The sequence below is a fragment of the Thamnophis elegans genome, chromosome Z (assembly GCF_009769535.1).
Source record: "Thamnophis elegans isolate rThaEle1 chromosome Z, rThaEle1.pri, whole genome shotgun sequence".
NCBI lineage: Eukaryota > Metazoa > Chordata > Lepidosauria > Squamata > Colubridae > Thamnophis > Thamnophis elegans.
Window position 1 is genome coordinate 27440169 of NC_045558.1, and position 18538 is coordinate 27458706.

General features: G+C 38.1%; 1 protein-coding gene across 1 annotated transcript in view; it reads left to right on the plus strand.

Annotated features, from left to right (window-relative positions):
- Positions 1-1280: 1280 nt before the first annotated feature.
- The window catches only part of LOC116520388 (macrophage mannose receptor 1-like), a 73540-nt gene continuing 56282 nt past the window's right edge, over positions 1281-18538 (plus strand). The window contains exons 1-13 of the mRNA XM_032234555.1: positions 1281-1374; positions 1844-2245; positions 2596-2769; positions 4194-4358; positions 5361-5474; positions 5931-6065; positions 7280-7462; positions 8925-9082; positions 10276-10389; positions 10892-11007; positions 12010-12158; positions 12265-12464; positions 17825-17946. Coding sequence (XP_032090446.1) covers positions 1311-1374; positions 1844-2245; positions 2596-2769; positions 4194-4358; positions 5361-5474; positions 5931-6065; positions 7280-7462; positions 8925-9082; positions 10276-10389; positions 10892-11007; positions 12010-12158; positions 12265-12464; positions 17825-17946 — 2096 coding nt within the window. The 5' untranslated portion in view covers positions 1281-1310. The remainder of the gene's footprint in view (positions 1375-1843; positions 2246-2595; positions 2770-4193; positions 4359-5360; positions 5475-5930; positions 6066-7279; positions 7463-8924; positions 9083-10275; positions 10390-10891; positions 11008-12009; positions 12159-12264; positions 12465-17824; positions 17947-18538) is intronic.

Sequence of the window (18538 nt, forward strand, 5' to 3'; positions counted from 1 at the left end):
TGCTAGCCAGAAATGGTTTGCACTGCAGTGGTTCAAGTCCGGCTCTGCAAGATAGGATAACCTCCTGCCACTTGCTCCCTGGCTCATTCCCACCTAGCAATTCAAAAGAATCCAATATTGCAAATAGATAAATGGGTATCACTTTGAGAACCTAGCTGCATTCATGAGAAAGTAGAAGCCAGTGCTGGACTTGGCTGGATGCAAAGCAAAGCAACATGAAGTGAGGTGAGGCAAGGCAAGACCAGTGGAGGAATCCAGAGGAGCCACTAATCAGCTAGTGTAAGCTAGCTTGCCACCTGTGGTGTATTCCACGATAGGCACGCAAGTGCTGAACAGAATGAACTAGTGATTTTGACTGTCATTCTGTCTAGAATTGTAATTTCGCTGTCACTGTATCCCATAGATTAAATAAATAAATTTATCTATAAGTTACTTGGAAAAGGAACAGAATTAAATGAATGAAATTTGGAAAGCGTAAAATACCTTTATACCATGCAGGGGTAGAAAAACCAGGTTTGCTCTTCAGCATGTCACAAAGAAATATCTGAAAGTGAAAAATGAATGTACGTTTGAGTTATAGAAAGTTGGTTGTTGAATGAGGTAACAACAGTACATAATACAGGTCTGAGATAATAAAGAAAATACTTAGCAAAGAGATCATCGCTAGAAAGTAAGTCAAATAAGGATTTATAATGTCTTATTGATTACTTCATTTGTTTGTGGATAATTGTATGAGAAACATTTTATTCAGCATTTCAGGTTTATTACTTGTTAGCTATTTTGTTTTAGGTGATATGTATTTTTTATTTCATTTAGGTAATATGTGTTTTAACTCATAAAGATTGTAATATTTTAGACTTATACTTGCAATGGTAATTAATATATCATTAGAGTATATAATATATTTTGATAACAGAAATTCCCTGTTATGCTAATATTTTATTTCATCCATTTGATTTACTTATGTGTCCTGTATTTTCAGATTTAATGGTCACTGGTCACTGACTAAATAAATAGTATTTCATTTCATGTATACTGCTTTCTATTCTCAAATGGAATATTTAATATACATATACAATTTATATGTATAATGGTTAACTGTAAATTCCTGAAAAAACATATGTTAATAGGTCTTTTACACAGAAGCCGAATACTATTTATAGTCTTCCTTATTAAAATAACATGTCGTAAGATTGAAGGCAGGAGTAAAAATTTGTTCTTTGCTTATATATAAAGAAGTTCCTCAAAAGAAGCTACCCCAGTTGGTTTTTAATTTCTGGGTAGTTTTGGGGAATGTTTTATTGTTTATAATGCCTACATTATTTTTGTTTCTTAATCTTTCATTTCTCATTCAGCCAGTTTTTCAAATATCAGGTAAGTGTGTAATTACTGTACACTTAAGTAATTACTTAAGTGTAATTACTTAAATTGTTTATAAATGTATTTAAATCAATTGTGTAAATATCAATTGTTTAATTTATTTTTATTCTGTTAAAAAGTATCACAGTTTTTCAGTTATTATCTGTTATTTTCCAAACATTATATATGGATGCACTCTCTATAATTACTGATTGCTTTTAAATAATCTTTCAGAAGTTAACATCATAAAGTATTTTATATATTTTAGAAATATTTTATCTACATCTATTATACTAAAATAAATAATATAAAGTGCTAAATTTAAATATTATCTATCTATCTATCTATCTATCTATCTATCTATCTATCTATCTATCTATCTATCTATCTAGATAGATATATACATATACATACATACATACATACATACATACATACATGTGCAGTGTTTATTATTACTATTATTATTTGGTTAATTTTATAGACAATGACATTTTTATGATGTACAATGAAAATCTTGATCGTTGCCTAAAACTTCAAGAATCTCGTTCCTTCACCTTCGACATCTGCAACAAGTTTAATGAATGGCAAAATTTTAAGTGGGTATCCGATCATCAGTTATTGAATATGGCCGTGAAGTTATGCCTGAGTGTACCTTCAAAATCAAACATGGTTCCAGTTACACTGTCACGGTGCAACAAAACCACTGAATTACAGAAATGGGAATGCAGAAATGACACTCTATTTGCCCTTGTAAATCAAGAACTGTTTTTAAATCCTGCTAATGGACGTGAGAATGGGGTTATACTATCCAAAAAACCCTCCACAAAAAGTGTTTGGAAGATCTATGGAACAAAGAAGAGCTTGTGTGCCCAGAAATATGAAGGTAAATATAAGAATATTAATCATTCTTGTTGAATTTGCTTAGCTGAATTCTTTTTTCTCTCTCTTTGAATTTCTTTTTCTGAATATTGGAATAAATTTGATAGCAAAGTCATATTATTACCTTTAACATAGTAGAGTTGTTGTCTTTTACGTTATCTGAGAAAAAATGGCATGTATTCTAAGATATAAATTCTGAAAATTTTTCCCTTATTGAAGTAATCATAGTTACATGTATTGTACACAAATAATACACATTCCTCAGAACTAAATCCTGAGATATTTTTGAATAAGATTTCTACTCTCAATTCAGTACTTCTCAATCTAACATGGATATGTTTGATATTTTTATAGCTCTATTCACTATAGAAGGCAATTCCTTGGGAGCACCTTGTGTGTTTCCTTTTAAGTATATGAATAAATGGCATGCTAAATGCATAGTTGATGATGATGAACACAAACGGTTTTGGTGTGGAACAACTCCAGATGTGGACGAAGACTCTTTAACTGGATATTGCCCAGTAAAAGGTAAAGTGTTATTTGGTAAAGTATTATTTTATTTATTTCATTTGTATGCCGCCCTTTTCCCCCGAAGGGGACTCAGGGCGGCTCACAGCTCAAAACCAGGGAAGGGGGGATACAAGCAATTTGACAACAACACAAAACAATACATAATTTAAAAGCGCAACAATCATACCATTCGAGATAGGGGGACGGTTCTTTAGCCCCAGGCCTGTCGGAACAGCCAGGTTTTAAGGGCTTTGCGGAAGGCCTGGAGGGTGGTGAGGGTGCGAATCTCCACGGGGAGTTCGTTCCAGAGGGTCGGAGCAGCCACAGAGAAGGCTCTCCTCCGGGTAGTCGCCAGTCGACACTGGCCGGCGGATGGAATTCGGAGGAGGCCTAGTCTGTGGGATCTAATCGGTCTGGTGGAGGTAATTGGCAGCAGGCGGTCTCTCAAGTACCCAGGTCCAATACCATGAAGTAAATGAAATAAATACCATTATTTATTTCTATCATACCTTTATTATTTTTACAATCAACACAAGGTAGCTTCCTCTTTCTACTTTTTCTACAACAACAGGTTTATTGGGCTGAAAAAAGTAACTGGCCCAAAGTCACTCTGCTGGTTTTCATGGCTAAGGTGGGATTTTAACTGACAATCTCTTCTTTCTAACCTGATGTTTTAAGCACTACACCAAACTGGCTCTCATGCAAGAGTACATGCATATCTATGTTTAAAAAGAAGCCTTTTAGAATAGACTGTTTCACCCCGTGCACATAGAAAAAGCTTTTTATCTTTTCCAGGGAATCATAACTTAATGACAGCATTTCTACATCAGCATTAGTTTACGGAAGTCTCTGTCATCAGAATCACTTTGCCTTGAGTTTATTTATAAAAATGCTCCAAAATAACTTTGAATAGCAGTAAATTGAGAAACATGTGTTGAATTAATATCAACTGGAATCTTTCTAAATTAACAAAATGTATGAAATTAGTTAATCATTTTTAAAGGTATTATCTTTTGTGTGTTTGGTTTTGCCCTTTTTATTTAAGAGAATCTTTCCTGAAAAAATAAACTGTCAATAGACTTATTTTCAAGGCCAAGATCCATCTAGCCTCGTTGCAGCCAGTTCCTCCAAACTTTTCTGCTCTGTGTGTGTGTGTGCGCGCGCGCACACACACACACACACATACACACACACACACAACAATGTATAATATATACATATTACAATTAAGCAATTACTCTGCTGCATTTAATTATTCTTTTAGAATTGTGGCACGAAACTTGATCAAATCATGATTATCACTGATAATGATATGTTGACATTTCTCCTTATGCCAGTTTCTTGTTTCAATCCACTCAGAGTTTTCCAATTCCATAACAACAATTTCCAATACAGCACTACAACTATACAATCATATAACTCTATTTTTATGACATTTACAGATGAAAAAGATAACTTTTTCTGGGTCAAAAATCACTGGACAGGAGATTTCTACCAGATCAATTCCCTTTCAGCTCTAACATGGGATCAAGCAAGAAAAAGTTGTTGGCAACAAAATTCAGAATTATTAAGCATCAACGAACTATATGAACAAGCATATTTGACAGGTATCACATAACAAAACATTTCTTAAAAGGCTCCTAAAGGCATTCCTGATAATATTTTGTCAATTGTAGCAAGCAATTTTAAAAACTTCATATAAGAACTGTTATTTTTACTCCAGAGAAATTATCTTCTCAAAAATATTTGATGCTTTGAAAACAGTTTCAACAATCTTGAATAATCCACTTCCAAGGACCAAATTTTTTGACATCAACTAAATTTTGATTCCAAAGTTGAAATTTTATCTGATTGATTTGCCATTTATTTTAAATATTAATAGAAGAATGTATCTGTAGCTCAGGTCGAACTGTTGAGTTTTTGGTGCTCTTTGAGTTGTTTGCTTATAGATGTTTCATTACCTAACTAGTATGATGTTTGCTCCCTGTTTATCATAGTAACTTGCCTTACCAGTGTAGGTAGGTATGTGGTTTTCTCCTTAATAATTAGCAATAGCAATAGCAGTTAGATTTATATACCACTTCATAGGGCTTTCAGCCCTCTCTAAGCAGTTTACAGAGTCAGCATATTGTCCCCAACAATCCGGGTCCTCATTTTACCCACCTCGGAAGGATGGAAGGCTGAGTCAATCTTGAGCCGGTGAGATTAGAACAGCTGAACTGCAGATAACAGTCAGCTGAAGTGGCTGCAGTATTGCACCCTAACCACTGTGCCACCTCGGCTCTAATTCCTGGATTAGGGTGTTGTTTTCTATTTAATTATTTGGTGTTAATCTCTACTTATCTTGGTGTTGGTGCCTGAAGAGGATATATTCTTATTTTTGTTTTGTTTTGTTTCATTTCCTTCTTAACTTTTTAATTGAATGGTGTGTAAATGTGGTTTATCTCTATGTGTCTATTGGTAGTTAATTATCTTGAGTACCAAACTTCCAAGAGTTCCCTGGATGATCTTCTAGTTCGGATTAAAATGCACTGTATCTGTCTGTCTATTTTTTCTTCAGCCTCACAGGTACAGAATTGTTCATTATGTTAATTTTCTTTCTCAAATAGGATTAGCAAATAACTTTGATGCCAACTATTGGATAGGCTTGAATAATCCAGATTTTGACAATGGATGGCAGTGGAGTGATCACCAACCTTTAAGATATTTAAACTGGGCTTCAGGTGAGTAAATATGTACAATTATAAAGCCACTAATATTTTATAAAGAGAAGTGTAAAGATTTAAGATTATGTTAATGTGTGAGATGGCTCCATTCCTCACTGATGTGCCACCTAACTCCTGTCAATTCATTACAGCTGAGGTGGAAGTTGTGCCTTATCTAGAAAAATTGTTCAGCCTCATATACAGACTTGATCTGGCTGGCCCCTTTGATCTGATCAAAAGGGTCACTGACTGAAGGTAGGCCGCCTCTACAATTCAGTTCACTGAAGGAGAATACGATTTTGGCTGACTGTCTTGCACTGCACACATTGGAGCTTTGTTGAATGAAGCATACTTTCAAGCTCTACACTGCTCTAATACTTAATTGGAAAACAATTTAATTTGTTTACAGATAAAAATGTTATCCTCTTGGACATCAAATAGTGATAGGATAATCTGGTTCACTGTCTCTTACAGGTAGCCCTTCTTCAGAAACAGGAAAAAACTGTGGATTATTGCAGAGTGGTAATGGCAAATGGGCAAATAATCTGTGTGAACAGAAATGTGGATACATCTGTAAAAGAATGAACTCTTCATCTGGACCTTCTTCAGGTATATTTAAACTAGAAATTAAGTTAATTGAATAAATATTCTTTCACTGATATGAATGGCATTCATGACCCAGATTACATTTTTGCATTCTTTTTCTAGTGAGGGTTTTGGTCCCAGAGTAATCTATCTAGAGCAGGGATCCCCATTCCTTGGGCTTCAGGCCACTTCTGAGACATGGCCTATTCGAAATGGGGCCATGTAAACTGCTGGCTGTAGAGTGGGCACACGTACAACTCATGAGTGAAGGGCCAGTGGGGATTATTGTGGGTGTGCACTGACCTGCCTCTCACACAAAACAAGCTTCATGCGTGCGTGCTGACCTATCACTTCCATAAGGGCTTTTTTTCTCATCATTATTCTGATTATCCAAGATTCAGAGGGAATAAAAAAAGTATTTAACATCAGTTTTATTTCAGAAATTTTAAATATGAAATGTAGCATGCATCTTAGATGAGTTAAATCCTGATGATTTGCAGAACTAAATGCATAGGAAAGATTTTAAACTACAGATCCCCATCTTATGACAAATTACTTAACAATAATTCAAAATTAAGACTGACCCAGAAGCCAGGTGATATAAAACATCTCTAGCCATCATAAAATATATCTCATCCCTCATCTGCATTCCTGAGTTCATATAACTACATTTCAAGGACTTGGCAACTAGCTTACTTTTAGGACCAGTTGCTATGTCCTGCAATCACAAACAATAATTTGTGCCATAATAGCAAAATCTGGCCTAACCATGGTCATAAATCAGTGACTACCTCTACTAATTATATATACATTTCTCTACTCACTGGTGTAGTTTTAGGTTTTCTGCCAAATTTATTTTCAAAAAAGTTTATTCACTGTAAATTTCTATGAATTGAGCTGAAAGTTTTGAAGGAAAGCAACAGTCTGGTTAAAAAATAGTAATGCCAATTAGCATGCACTGCAAAAAAAACCCCATTATATAGAGCATAAAAAGTATCTGCCTGATCCATGAAAAACTAACTTCAAAAATCAGATTGGATTACAATAAATCTTGATGATACTTCTAGCAAATATCCTCATGACAATGGACAAATTACTGTCATTATTAATATGAATTGTCTGATTTGCTTCTACTAAATTCTATTTATTGAATTAGTTACATCATAATTCAGGATCAAGATATTATCTCTACCTCCACTCCCAGTTCTTGATGGTGTACATATACTGATTTTTTAAAGATGATCTTAAACCAATTAAATGTCCAGATGGCTGGGTTGGATATGGAAAGCACTGTTACCGTCTGAATAGAGATCGCAAAACATGGAAAGATGCCTCAGACTCCTGCCAAAAGGATGGCGGACATTTACTAAGTATACATGATATTGAGGAATACAGCTTTGTTTTTTCTCAGCTTGGCTATGGTAAGTATATTTAGAAGCCTTATTCCCTGTTTCATATACATTGTGGGTACTTGGATGTCAGAAAAAACACATTGATTCCCCCAATTGGAAACAAGGTGGCTGTCAAAGAGAAGGGTGCAGTGTGCGCCACGTGGGCTTGTCCAACAGCCAAAGAAGTGAGAAGGACACGTGGCACGCGGTCCCTTCTCTTTGACAGCTGCCTGGTTAAAAAGCCATCCCCACTTAAAAGTACCTGGCAGTGGCGTTTTTCCCCTGGGGGGTTCCGTGGAACATCTTAATACCAATGCCACCACATCTGCCCTTTTCAGGCCCTCTTTGGCAGGTCCTCTTCAGAAGGACAAGGCTCCCCTGGTCCGTCTTGCGTTCCTTGTCTTTCCACCCCTGCGGATTGGCTCTGGAGTCCTCACTGGTTGTGCAGAGCCTCGCCAGCTCCCTGCCATTGGTCCTGCAATTCGGGCCAGCAGCTTTGTTCCCACTCTCTCCCCGCCACTTCCTCTTTTTATGCACTTTCTGAAAGGTAGCCACTAGTGGCCCAAAAGACAGCCATGGCCCCACACTATGGAAAACATAGCACACAAATACCACACACAAATATAGCCCCAGAGACTCTCAGAGGGAAGCCTCTGAACAAACTTGGGTGAGTGAGAAAAAGTTCCTGCCGTTATGAAGGCTCCGGGATGAGGGACAGAATCTTTGCTGTCTGCCAGAGGCAATGGGGCAGCCGGGTCCCACCCTCAGAGGGAGAAAGGGCCAGTTGGGAGAGGGGCTTTGGTCCTGTGCTCTCGTCACACTAGAACTAAATGACATCTTGTCCAATCTGGCACCCTCCAAGGCATGGTCAGTCCACCTGTCCCATGATACGCAGTTGGTAGAGCTGGTCACGATGCTACTTTTTCTTTCTTTTTTAATCCCAGCTTTATTCCTGAAGCTCAAGGTGGCATAAATCATCATTTTCATTTTCTTCCCAGTCCTAGACCAACAATTAAAAAAATTCTTATTGGGAAGGCACCATCTGGGTCACCTGAGGATGAGGGACCCAGAAACCCCACTGCCTCTGGTGGACGTGGCTTTAATGTCCCAAGGTGAAGATTCCATCCCTCATCCCGGAGCCTTCGTAATGGCAGGAACTTGTTCTCACTTGCCCGGGCTTGTGCGAGAGTCTTTGGGGCTGTAATTGTGCAGGGTGCACACGTGCCTATGTTTTCCATGGTGTGGGGCCGTTGCCGTCTTTGGGCCACTAGCAGCTACCTTTCAGGAAGCACATAAAAAGAGAAACTGGGCGGGGAGCATAAATCCATACATGCATACATCCATAGCAGATTAGTACATCCTGCTGCATACATCCAGATTATATCCTGACCAACATAGCATAGAGTTCTATGGGCTGGAGGATTATATACAACCTCTGGACTTCATTCATTACATTTGAGAAGAAATTAATAAAATGGATTTATCTTTTTAGAATCAACAGATAATTTGTGGATAGGCCTAAATGATAAGAAAACTTTTTCATATTTTGAGTGGAGTGATGGTACTACAGTGAGATTCATCAAATGGCAGAAAGGAGAACCCACACTTATAAGCAATGTACAGGAAGACTGTGTCATCATGACTGGGAAGGTAACAATAAGAACCCTTAATTGTCTGGTGGATATTTTTTTTCCTCTTCAGTTCTCTCCTGGATAAAATTTGTGTCTAGAAATTTATCTGATACAATATATTATTCCATAACATAATTTATTCTACAGATCAATGTTTTTTAAACTTTTTTCCTTTCCACAATCTTTTCCACATTTAAAAATTATGGAGAACTCCTAAAGAACTTTCGCTGGTATGAGTTACTGATTTTTACAATATTATAAATTACATTTGCTGCTGCTACCATGTTTCACAATTGTGGATGGGCTTTAATATTGTATTATTTTTCAGTGTGGGCTGGCAGAAAATTATGACTCTGTGAGTCTTTACGTTTTAAGAAATACTATAATATTCCCATTTTGACAGCTTTTAAAAGAAAGGTTAGAGGCTTTTTTATTTGGTTAGTGGGTTAATGTAAAGTCTGATTGTTCTACAATAATATATCTGACACTTCTATCTTAATACTTCAAATAACCATAGATGTATATATTCTGGAACTCATCTCAGCATAATTTTAAATACGTTGGTCTTGTATTGCTTTTAATTGTTTGTTAGGTTGCTGTTACTACTGAGCTAAGTTTATTAATTTGATTTGTAAGGACATCACTTAATACTTTGGAGGCATAAGGAAGATACTAATAAATTGATTAATTGTGTAAAGTAAGCAGGGTTAGTCACACTGATGAACATTGTCCTGGGGGGAAATCTTGATCCCCAAATAAAGCCTATTGTTGGCTTCCTCTATATATAATTAGAAAAGGCTCCGAGGGCTACTGAACAGAGGTGAGTTCCTACCAGTTCGGACTGGTTCAGTCGAGTAGGTAGTAACTATTGGTATTAAGGGTCGAGTAGGTAGTAACTATCAGTTATAATGGCAGCACCATAGGCCTCACCATCTTGGTTTTTTGCTTCTGTGCATGTGCAGAAGCATTTTTTTACTTTTGTGCATGCATGCGTGAAGCGCTTCCCAGAGCGAGCTGGCAGAAGAAGCCGGAACCCACCCCTGCTACTGAACAAACATTCAAGATTTTAGACAACTGCAACTTTTAACAAACATTGTGCAGTAGTCCAGTTCGTAAAAAAACCAAAAATAATATAAATCATAACAAAAATAGGAAAGGGGAAAAAATAATGGATTCCTTTTCAGTGAGTTTTGTTCATCTTTCCATCCTCAGAATGGATACATGGCGGATTATTTCTGTGAAGAGGAATTAGGATACATCTGTAAAAAAGAACCTTCAGAATTTCTTTCTGGAACAGATGAAGTTGCTGATCCAAAGTGCCAGAAAGTAAGCCTAATATTTTGTAGCTCTTGATCTTGATCTATTCATTTTCATATGAAATTTTGGAGATATCAACCAGAAAGCTAGTATTGCCTTGAGATTAACATTCCCTGCCACTCCTAACATTGGTGTTGACTCTTAGCAACCATAGATAGATTTTCCTCTGCAAAACTATAAGAAGACCAGTTATTCATCTTTATACATTGTAGTAAAAAAGAAAAAAAAACCTAGCTGAAGTAATGGCTGAGCTGAAAAAAATACAGCATCTTTTCTATTCTTGGTTCAAAAGGTAGAAAAGTGAGATTTTAACTCTGATAGTAGGTTCAAAGTGTAGAATAGTGAGATTATCATACAAAATATAAACATTAAAAAATTAAAAATTACACTTTCATCAAGATAATTTAGTTAATCCAAGAATCTTTGGATTCAGGCAGGATAAAAATGTGAAAAATAAACCAATAAATCCAGATAATATCGTTCTGTATGTGTATGTTTGCTATGTCAACAGGGCTGGAAAAGGTATGGTTTCTATTGTTACTTAATTGGAGGGACATCTGGAACATTTTCAGAAGCAAAGACATCTTGTGAATCTAAACAAGGATTTCTGATCTCTGTGGAGAATAGGTAAAATATAGTGAAAGGAACAAAATGTCTTTACAGTATCCTAAATAGAAATGATATATTAGTAAATAGTACAGATATAATTTATAAATAAATAAACATTGTTTAGTTGAGTTACGTTGTTAATTTTTCTTTTGATAAGGCTGTGTGATCAAAAAAGTATGGGGACCACAGATGGGTTGCTTCCGGTTTAGCGTGGATCTGACAAACTGGTAGTAGTGGCAGCGGACGGTTCTGTCCCCCTTCAGGACGCTTCTGTGCATGCACAGAAGCGTTGAGCAAGAGCATGTGGGAGTGCGCCTGAAACGATAGTAAAAATATTGGCAACCCACTGATGGGGACCACTACTATAGTGATTCACAAGTTCAGCAACCCTAAGATATGTAGACTTCAACTCCCAGAAGAGTCCTGGCTCTCGTCTCTTCTCTTTCCTCGATCCACTAAACTGGGGAATTCTGGGAGTTGCAGTCCACAATCTTAAAACTGCCAAAGGTTGGGAGAATGTTATGATATAACTGCAACTAGCAATTAGCTGGTCAGTCTAAATCTACAGAGCTGTCACAGGTGACTTTTCTAGTTGTAGCAAAGATTGGGCAGGCCCTACATTGGCCATACTGGGATAGTTTGCCCCAGGCACCATTTATTAAGAGAACTCAGCAAAACGGAGACCTGCCTTCTAGAGGACACTGCACTGTAATCTGTAAGAAAGATTCAGTTGCTGCCCTTAGCAATTAGTTATGGAAACATACTCTTTAGCTCTGATCAGGAGTTATAAAAGATTTTAAACCTCCAGATCTGACAGGATGATGGTGTAAATTATAATTTTATCTCACCTTTTTAAAATATACAAATGTACTGAATCCTCCTGCCTCCTATTTTCCCCACAGCAATCCTTTGAAGTGGATTGACTAGTGAAAGTATAAATTGGCTCTATGATTAATCCTCTGCAGAATCTGAAAATTGACAAATTAGAGACTATCCTGACTTGAATTATTTTTACCACAGATTTGAGCAAGCCTTCCTGACTACACAAATTGGACATCGTCCTGAAAAATATTTTTGGATTGGCCTTTCAGATGTAGTGAATCCGGGGACTTTCAACTGGACCAATGGAGATCCCATTCAGTTCACTCACTGGAATGCAAAAATGCCTGGTATGGAATCTGTCACAGCAAATACATCCTGGCCAGAAAACTTTTATCATATTTAGCTTGTCTATGCAGATGCATTAAATCTGACTCTGGTCTTCCATTCTGCCAGGCCCAAATCCTGGCTGTGTTGCCATGAGAACGGGAGATGCTGCTGGACTGTGGGATGTTGTCAATTGTGAGGAGACGGCCACGTTCCTTTGCAAACAATTGGCTGAAGGGGTGACACCTCCTCCAATCCCAGAACCAACACCCCCTCCCCCATGTCCTGAAGGATGGACTGCAAGTCTAACAAGGAATGTCTGCTTCAAGGTAGGTCAGCCATTTGCTTGCTCAACCAAGTGAGGCCAGATAAGAGGCAGACAGGGGCTGGCATCAAAGTTTGCTCTCCATCCCCTTCCAGAGGGAATTTGGTGCCCTTCAGCTATGATTAATCTTCCTCTGAAAAGCCAATACAGTGATTGGAAGAACAAGAAAGACATCATAGAGAATGCTGGAAACTGATCATGTTCCAGTTTCCAGCACTCTGGAATACGACTTGTAACAAATGTAAAAAATAATTTTAAAAGGTTTTTTTCATCTTGTAAGGTCAAGGAATCAATCAGCCCACTAATGAGAGAAGATAGCAAGGAAATGATGAGTATATGTAGAAAGCAGACTTGCTTAATTCATTCTTTGCATCGGTTTTCACACAAAAAGGGGGAAAATAGCAGAATCTATCAAAAACAGAATCTTAAACAACAGAATAGTAATACAAATTCAAATAGGGAAGAAAATTGTAAGAGAACACCTGTCCACTCTAGATGACTTCAAATCACCAATACCAGATAGATTAATCTCAGAATTCTGAAGGAGCTGGCAGATGTGATCTTGGAACCATTGAACCATATCTTTCAAAGATCCTGGAGGACTGGAAAAGAGCTGATATGGTTTCCATCTTCAAAAAAGGAAGAAGGTAGATCCAGAAAACTACAGACCAATCAGCCTGACATTAATACCTGGGAAGATCCTGGAAAAGATAATTGAGCAAAGACTCTACAAATACCTGGGAAGCAAGCAAAGTTATTACCAGAAGCCAATATGGTTTCTGTCTTGCTATCAAAAACAGATCATGCTAAACAAATCTTATTTTATTCTTTAACAAAGTAACTATATTTGTTAACCAGAGAAATGTAGTGGACATAGTATACTTGGATTTCAGTAAGACATTTGACAAAATAGATCACAACCTACTTAGTAAGGTAGAAAAATCCATCACTACCAGATGGATTCATACTGGCTGACAAACTTCATTCAATGTGTAGTTCTTAATGGAACTACACCTGCATGAAAAGAAGGAAGCAGTGGAATATCCTGGGGATTTTTCTTAGGTCCAGTACTCTTCATTGTCTTCATAAACAATTTAGATGAAGGGATAGAAGGGGAATTCATCAAATTTGCAGATGACACCAAGCTGTCAGAAATAGACAATACTCCAAAAGATAGGCTTAAGGTCCAAAAGGATCTTGACAGACTTGAACACATCTAACAAAATGAATTCAATGTAGATAAAAGTAAGATTTTACAGTTAAAAATGAAAAACCAAATGTACAGGTACCTGCTCATAGAAGTAAATGTGAGAAGGATCCTGGAGTCCTAGTGGATAATTATTTAAATATGAGCAATGTGCTGCAGCAGCCTAAAACGCCATGGCAATCCTAAGCTACATTAATAGAGGGTAGACTCAATATCATATAAAGTATTCAGCTTTGTAATGCCTTGGTAAAACCATACTTGCCTTTTGCATCCACTTTTGGTTGCCACAATGTAAAAAAGAGGTTGAGAGTCTGAAAAGAGAAGAGCAATAAAAATGATTAGGGGACTGGAGTTTAAAACATGAAGAATTGTTGCAGCCATTGGGTATTTCTCAGAGGTGGATTCCGGCCAGAAATTTGCTGTACTTTTGTGTACCCGTTCCACGGTGGCATGGCCATGCCCCTGTACTTGTACAGTCCCCTAGCCTGTCCCCATTTGCAAAGCGCTTCTCAAAAGAAGGAAGCGAGGATGGAGTTTCTTCACAGGACCCGAGTCAAGAGTGGCATTGAAGCCCTCTCTGACATAGCTGGAAAAGGTACACGTGGGTTGGAAGGTGAGGAGGAATTCAAACTTCATCTTCCTGGTGCAGTGTAGGGCTTTGGGTAAAGGCTGGAGAAAAGGGCCCTGGCTCGCTCATGCTGTCTCCCTCCCTTGTGTAGTTTGATACAACCTGCAGTCAGTGAAGCTGGACGCTGGTGAGGGCTATCTTTTTGCATAGCTTTATCCGTGTGTGTGTGTGTGTGTGTGTGTGTGTGTGTGTGTGTGTGTATGTAAACAGATGGGGGCCTGGGGAGGAAGTCATTCCCCCTCCTCCAACAACTGGATAAAGCTATGCAAAAATCCAGCCCAGCTTCACTGACCATAGGTTTGAAAAGGCAATGTGGCTCCATCTGCAATAAAAGTCCACCTACAATAAAAATAGACTGGGGAGGGAGAGCACGAGCGACCACTGAGGAGACCACAGGAGGAGGGAAGCCAGGCAAAGGGGCATGCTGTAGCACACATACTTTCCCCCAGCTCCGTTTTTTTCAGAAGGCTCCTTTCTGCTCCCCTCTGGCTTCTCTGTCTCTCCTCTCACTCCAGTCTGCCAGCAGGAGGTGAGTGGGTGGGCTTTATTGTGTTCCAGGCATTTCCCACCCAGAAATGTATTTGAGAGAGTGAGAGAGGAAAGGGGGTAGGAGAGCTATATCCAATCCAACTTCTGTGTGTGCGTTGTGTATTTGAGAGAGTGAGAGAGGAAAGGGGGCTAGGAGAGCTATATCCAATCCAACTTCTGTTTGTGTGCGTACCTTTGTTTGAGAGAGGGAGAGGGAGGGAGGGATGGGGGAAGGACAGGAAGGGAGAAAGAAAAAGAAAGAAGGAAACTTCTTTCGCAAAGGAGAAAAACAAATGCTGTCTTTAAATCGGAACTGAGCATGTCTGGCTGTGGAATTCTGGGAGTTAAAGTCCACAAGTCTTAATGTTTATGACTTTAAATTTAAGCTTTAAATTGAAATCTGCTGGGAACAATAAATTGCTTATATGGTTTATAGTTTTATGTTTTTGAAGTTTTCAGGTTTGTGCAATATGGGTGTTGTGTTTATAAAAGGATTTGGATGATTCCCTGCTTGTGAATAGAGTCAAACTTTCTCTAGGGTCATTATCTCATTATCTCTATCTGGTAGGAATGTGGAATGAGCCTCAGTCAGGGTTTTTTGTTAGCAGAAAGAAAGAAAAACAGCACAGCAATTTAGGGCTAGAAGGTTAGTCGGAGGTCATCTAGTCCAACCCCTTGCTGCAACAGGAAACCTTACATTGTAAGATCCCTCTAACAGAGAGGAAAATTGCCAGAAAGGAGAAGGAGTTTACTAGGGCAAGGCTGCCATGCAGAAGACGTTAGAGATAGTCCTTGCTTATGACTACAATTAAGACCAAAATTTTGGTTGCTGAGCAAGAGCGTTGTTAAATGAGCTTCACCACATTTTACCCAATCCATGACATCTCCTGGTAAATGACATCAAGTTGGCCATGCCCATCAAGTCACATGACTGCCAAGCCACTCCCACCCAGTCAGGTGATTGCCAAAGCCACTCCCACCTGGTCACATGACTGCTGAGCTACTCCCACAAAACAGGCCACATCTACAGAATAGGTTCTAAAAAATTTTAAAACCCACCACTGGTATTTCTAATCTAGTGAAAATGAGGAGTGAGGTGACATGATAGCAATATTTGAAGAGCTGACACAAAGAGTTGCCAATACTTTCCAAAGTAGCAAAAGGCAAGACAAGAAGCAATGGACGGAAACTAATCAAGGAGAGAAGCAATCTAGAAGTAAGGAAAAACTTAATTAACCAGTGGAATAGGTTGTCTTCAGAAGTTGTGGGTGCTCCACAAATGGCTACCCCATCTCTTTTAAGAAGAGATTGGGTAGCCATTTGTCAAAAATAGTATAGAATCTTCTGCTTGTGTAGGAGATTGGATTAGAAGACTTCCAAAGTCCCTTCCAATTGTTATTCTTTTGCAGCCAGCATATCTTTAATCCTCTCTCTGAACTCTTCATTCATTTTCTTTCTGAGCCCCAAGAAATTCTGCTCTAAGCAATTCAAACAAGATGACAACTATTATCATTGAACTAACATAAGACAGATATGGCTCTAATAAAATGGTTAGAAGTTGGCACTTTTCTTGCAGTTGTCTTTGATTCATCCAAGAAGCAGTCCTGCTTCATACATTTTAAACTCTTCACAATTACATTTGCATAGGTTTGTTATAACACAGCTTTTTTATTCCATTCTTTCATGTCTGATTCTTGAAACTGCCTGGACAATCTCTGCAGTCTTTGGGCAATTTTTTTTTAAATGGCTTGCCATTGCCTGCTTCCTATGGCTGAGAGGGAGTGACAGGCCCAAAGTTTCCCAGCTGGTTTTTTGCCTAAGGCAAGACCAAGACTCAATGCCTCCTTCTTTCTAACCTGATACCTTAACTTCGTGATGGTGAACCTATGGCACGCATGCCACAGGTGGCACATGAGCCATTTATTAGGGCACCCGAGGCATTGCCCTGTCAACTCCAGCTTGCATATGCAGGCTGGCCAGCTGACTTCAGTCTTCTTTTTCAGCTGTTTTTTGCCCTCCGGAGGCTTCCCTGAAGCTTCCAGAGGGTGAAAAACAACCCAATGCACAAACCGGAAGATTGGGAACGGATTTCTGGTTTGCCCATAGGGGTGGTTTTTTTTGTCCTCTGGAGCCTTCAGGAGGCCTCCCTGAAGCCTCCGGAGTGGGAAAATTAGCCCTAGAAGCAACCCAGAAGTGACTTCCAGTTTGCCCTTGGGCTGTTTTCGCCCTCTAGAGACTTTAGGGAAGGATTAGGGTTGTGTGCATAGCATCATGGGTGTGGCACACCCGAGCACAACCCTCCTGCACTTCCCCCGCTTTTGGCACATGATGGGGAAAAGGTTAGTCATCACTGCCACAACTACTATCATGCTATCTGATTCTCTTTTAGATTAGTTTAAAAGTGACCTATAGGAATTGCCTTGAATTTTAACTGAATTGTAATAAAGGAAGGAAGAGCTTTGACACAATATGCTTAAGGAGTAGTCATAGGGAAATAGCTTAATTAGGTAGTCAGTTGGCCTGACTATCTGATCTTCAATCATATAGCTTTGTTAATCAAAAATTGATTTAGGGCAGGGTTTCCAACAGTGGTCAATACCCATCCCCAAATGATGATGGGCTATCCATGGGGTTGGTAAATGTTTGGTAGTCAAAAGGAGTTCAGGAATAAAGTTGTCATCATCACCATCATTCTCATCCTCATCTATGGGGAAGGGAGAAATATCCTGGCCTTTTCTCAGAAAAACAAGCAGATGTTCCTATACATATAATTTACAAAGCTCTAGTTATGGCAGCAGGAAAAAAATATCCTTTAACTTCTCTCATTTTCTTTTAACATCAACGGGGTTAGAAAGATTAATTCAAATACTGGTGAAAAGTGAAAGTAGCAAATATGAAAGTTGGAGGGTTATTTGAAATGATTATTAAATAATAGCTATAAGGGGAAACAAACAACCTAGTTAATAGTAATTTGTAGTAAGATATATTTATACCCATTTAGGCTTATATAAAGAAGAAAGCTGAAAGAAAATCTTGGTATGAGGCATATGACTTTTGTAAATCAATTGGAGGAGACCTGGGTTATTTTAATAGTAAGACAGAGGAACGCTTATTAAACCAATTGTGAGTATAATAAACTGCTTATTTCTTAGATTTCAAAGCAGAAACACTCCTGGCAAAGGGTTTATTGGAGGACTGAATTCATTATCACGGAATATATAACTAGTGTAAATTTCAAAAACCTACATCTATTCATTTGAAAGTATTCTGCATGTAGTTAAGTTTTCTTTCAGAGATTTCTGCTTAGAATCGTAGATCCAATACTTCATTTTACGTCAATAACCCATTGGATGAGACATCACCATTTATATATTTAAAAAGTCCTCCAGTGCTTACAATAGTAATACTCATGAATGATCATAAATGTAGATTCAGTCATAATCATTATCATCATTGTCATCATCATCTCAATAAGGTAACTAGGCTTGTACATGACTACTTAAATAAATTCCATTGTAGTCATCAGTACCTATTCCCACTTGAGTAGTTTTCATATTGCAGTCATAGTGGCATATGCCATATTTAAGAGTATATTTCTGGGGATTATTGATTTGTGAATATGCTTATGTTCTGTATATGAAAAAGAAAACAAAAAAAGAAAATTGCAGCATTGTATTTAAACAAGACACATGCATGAAATGTATTTAACGTATTT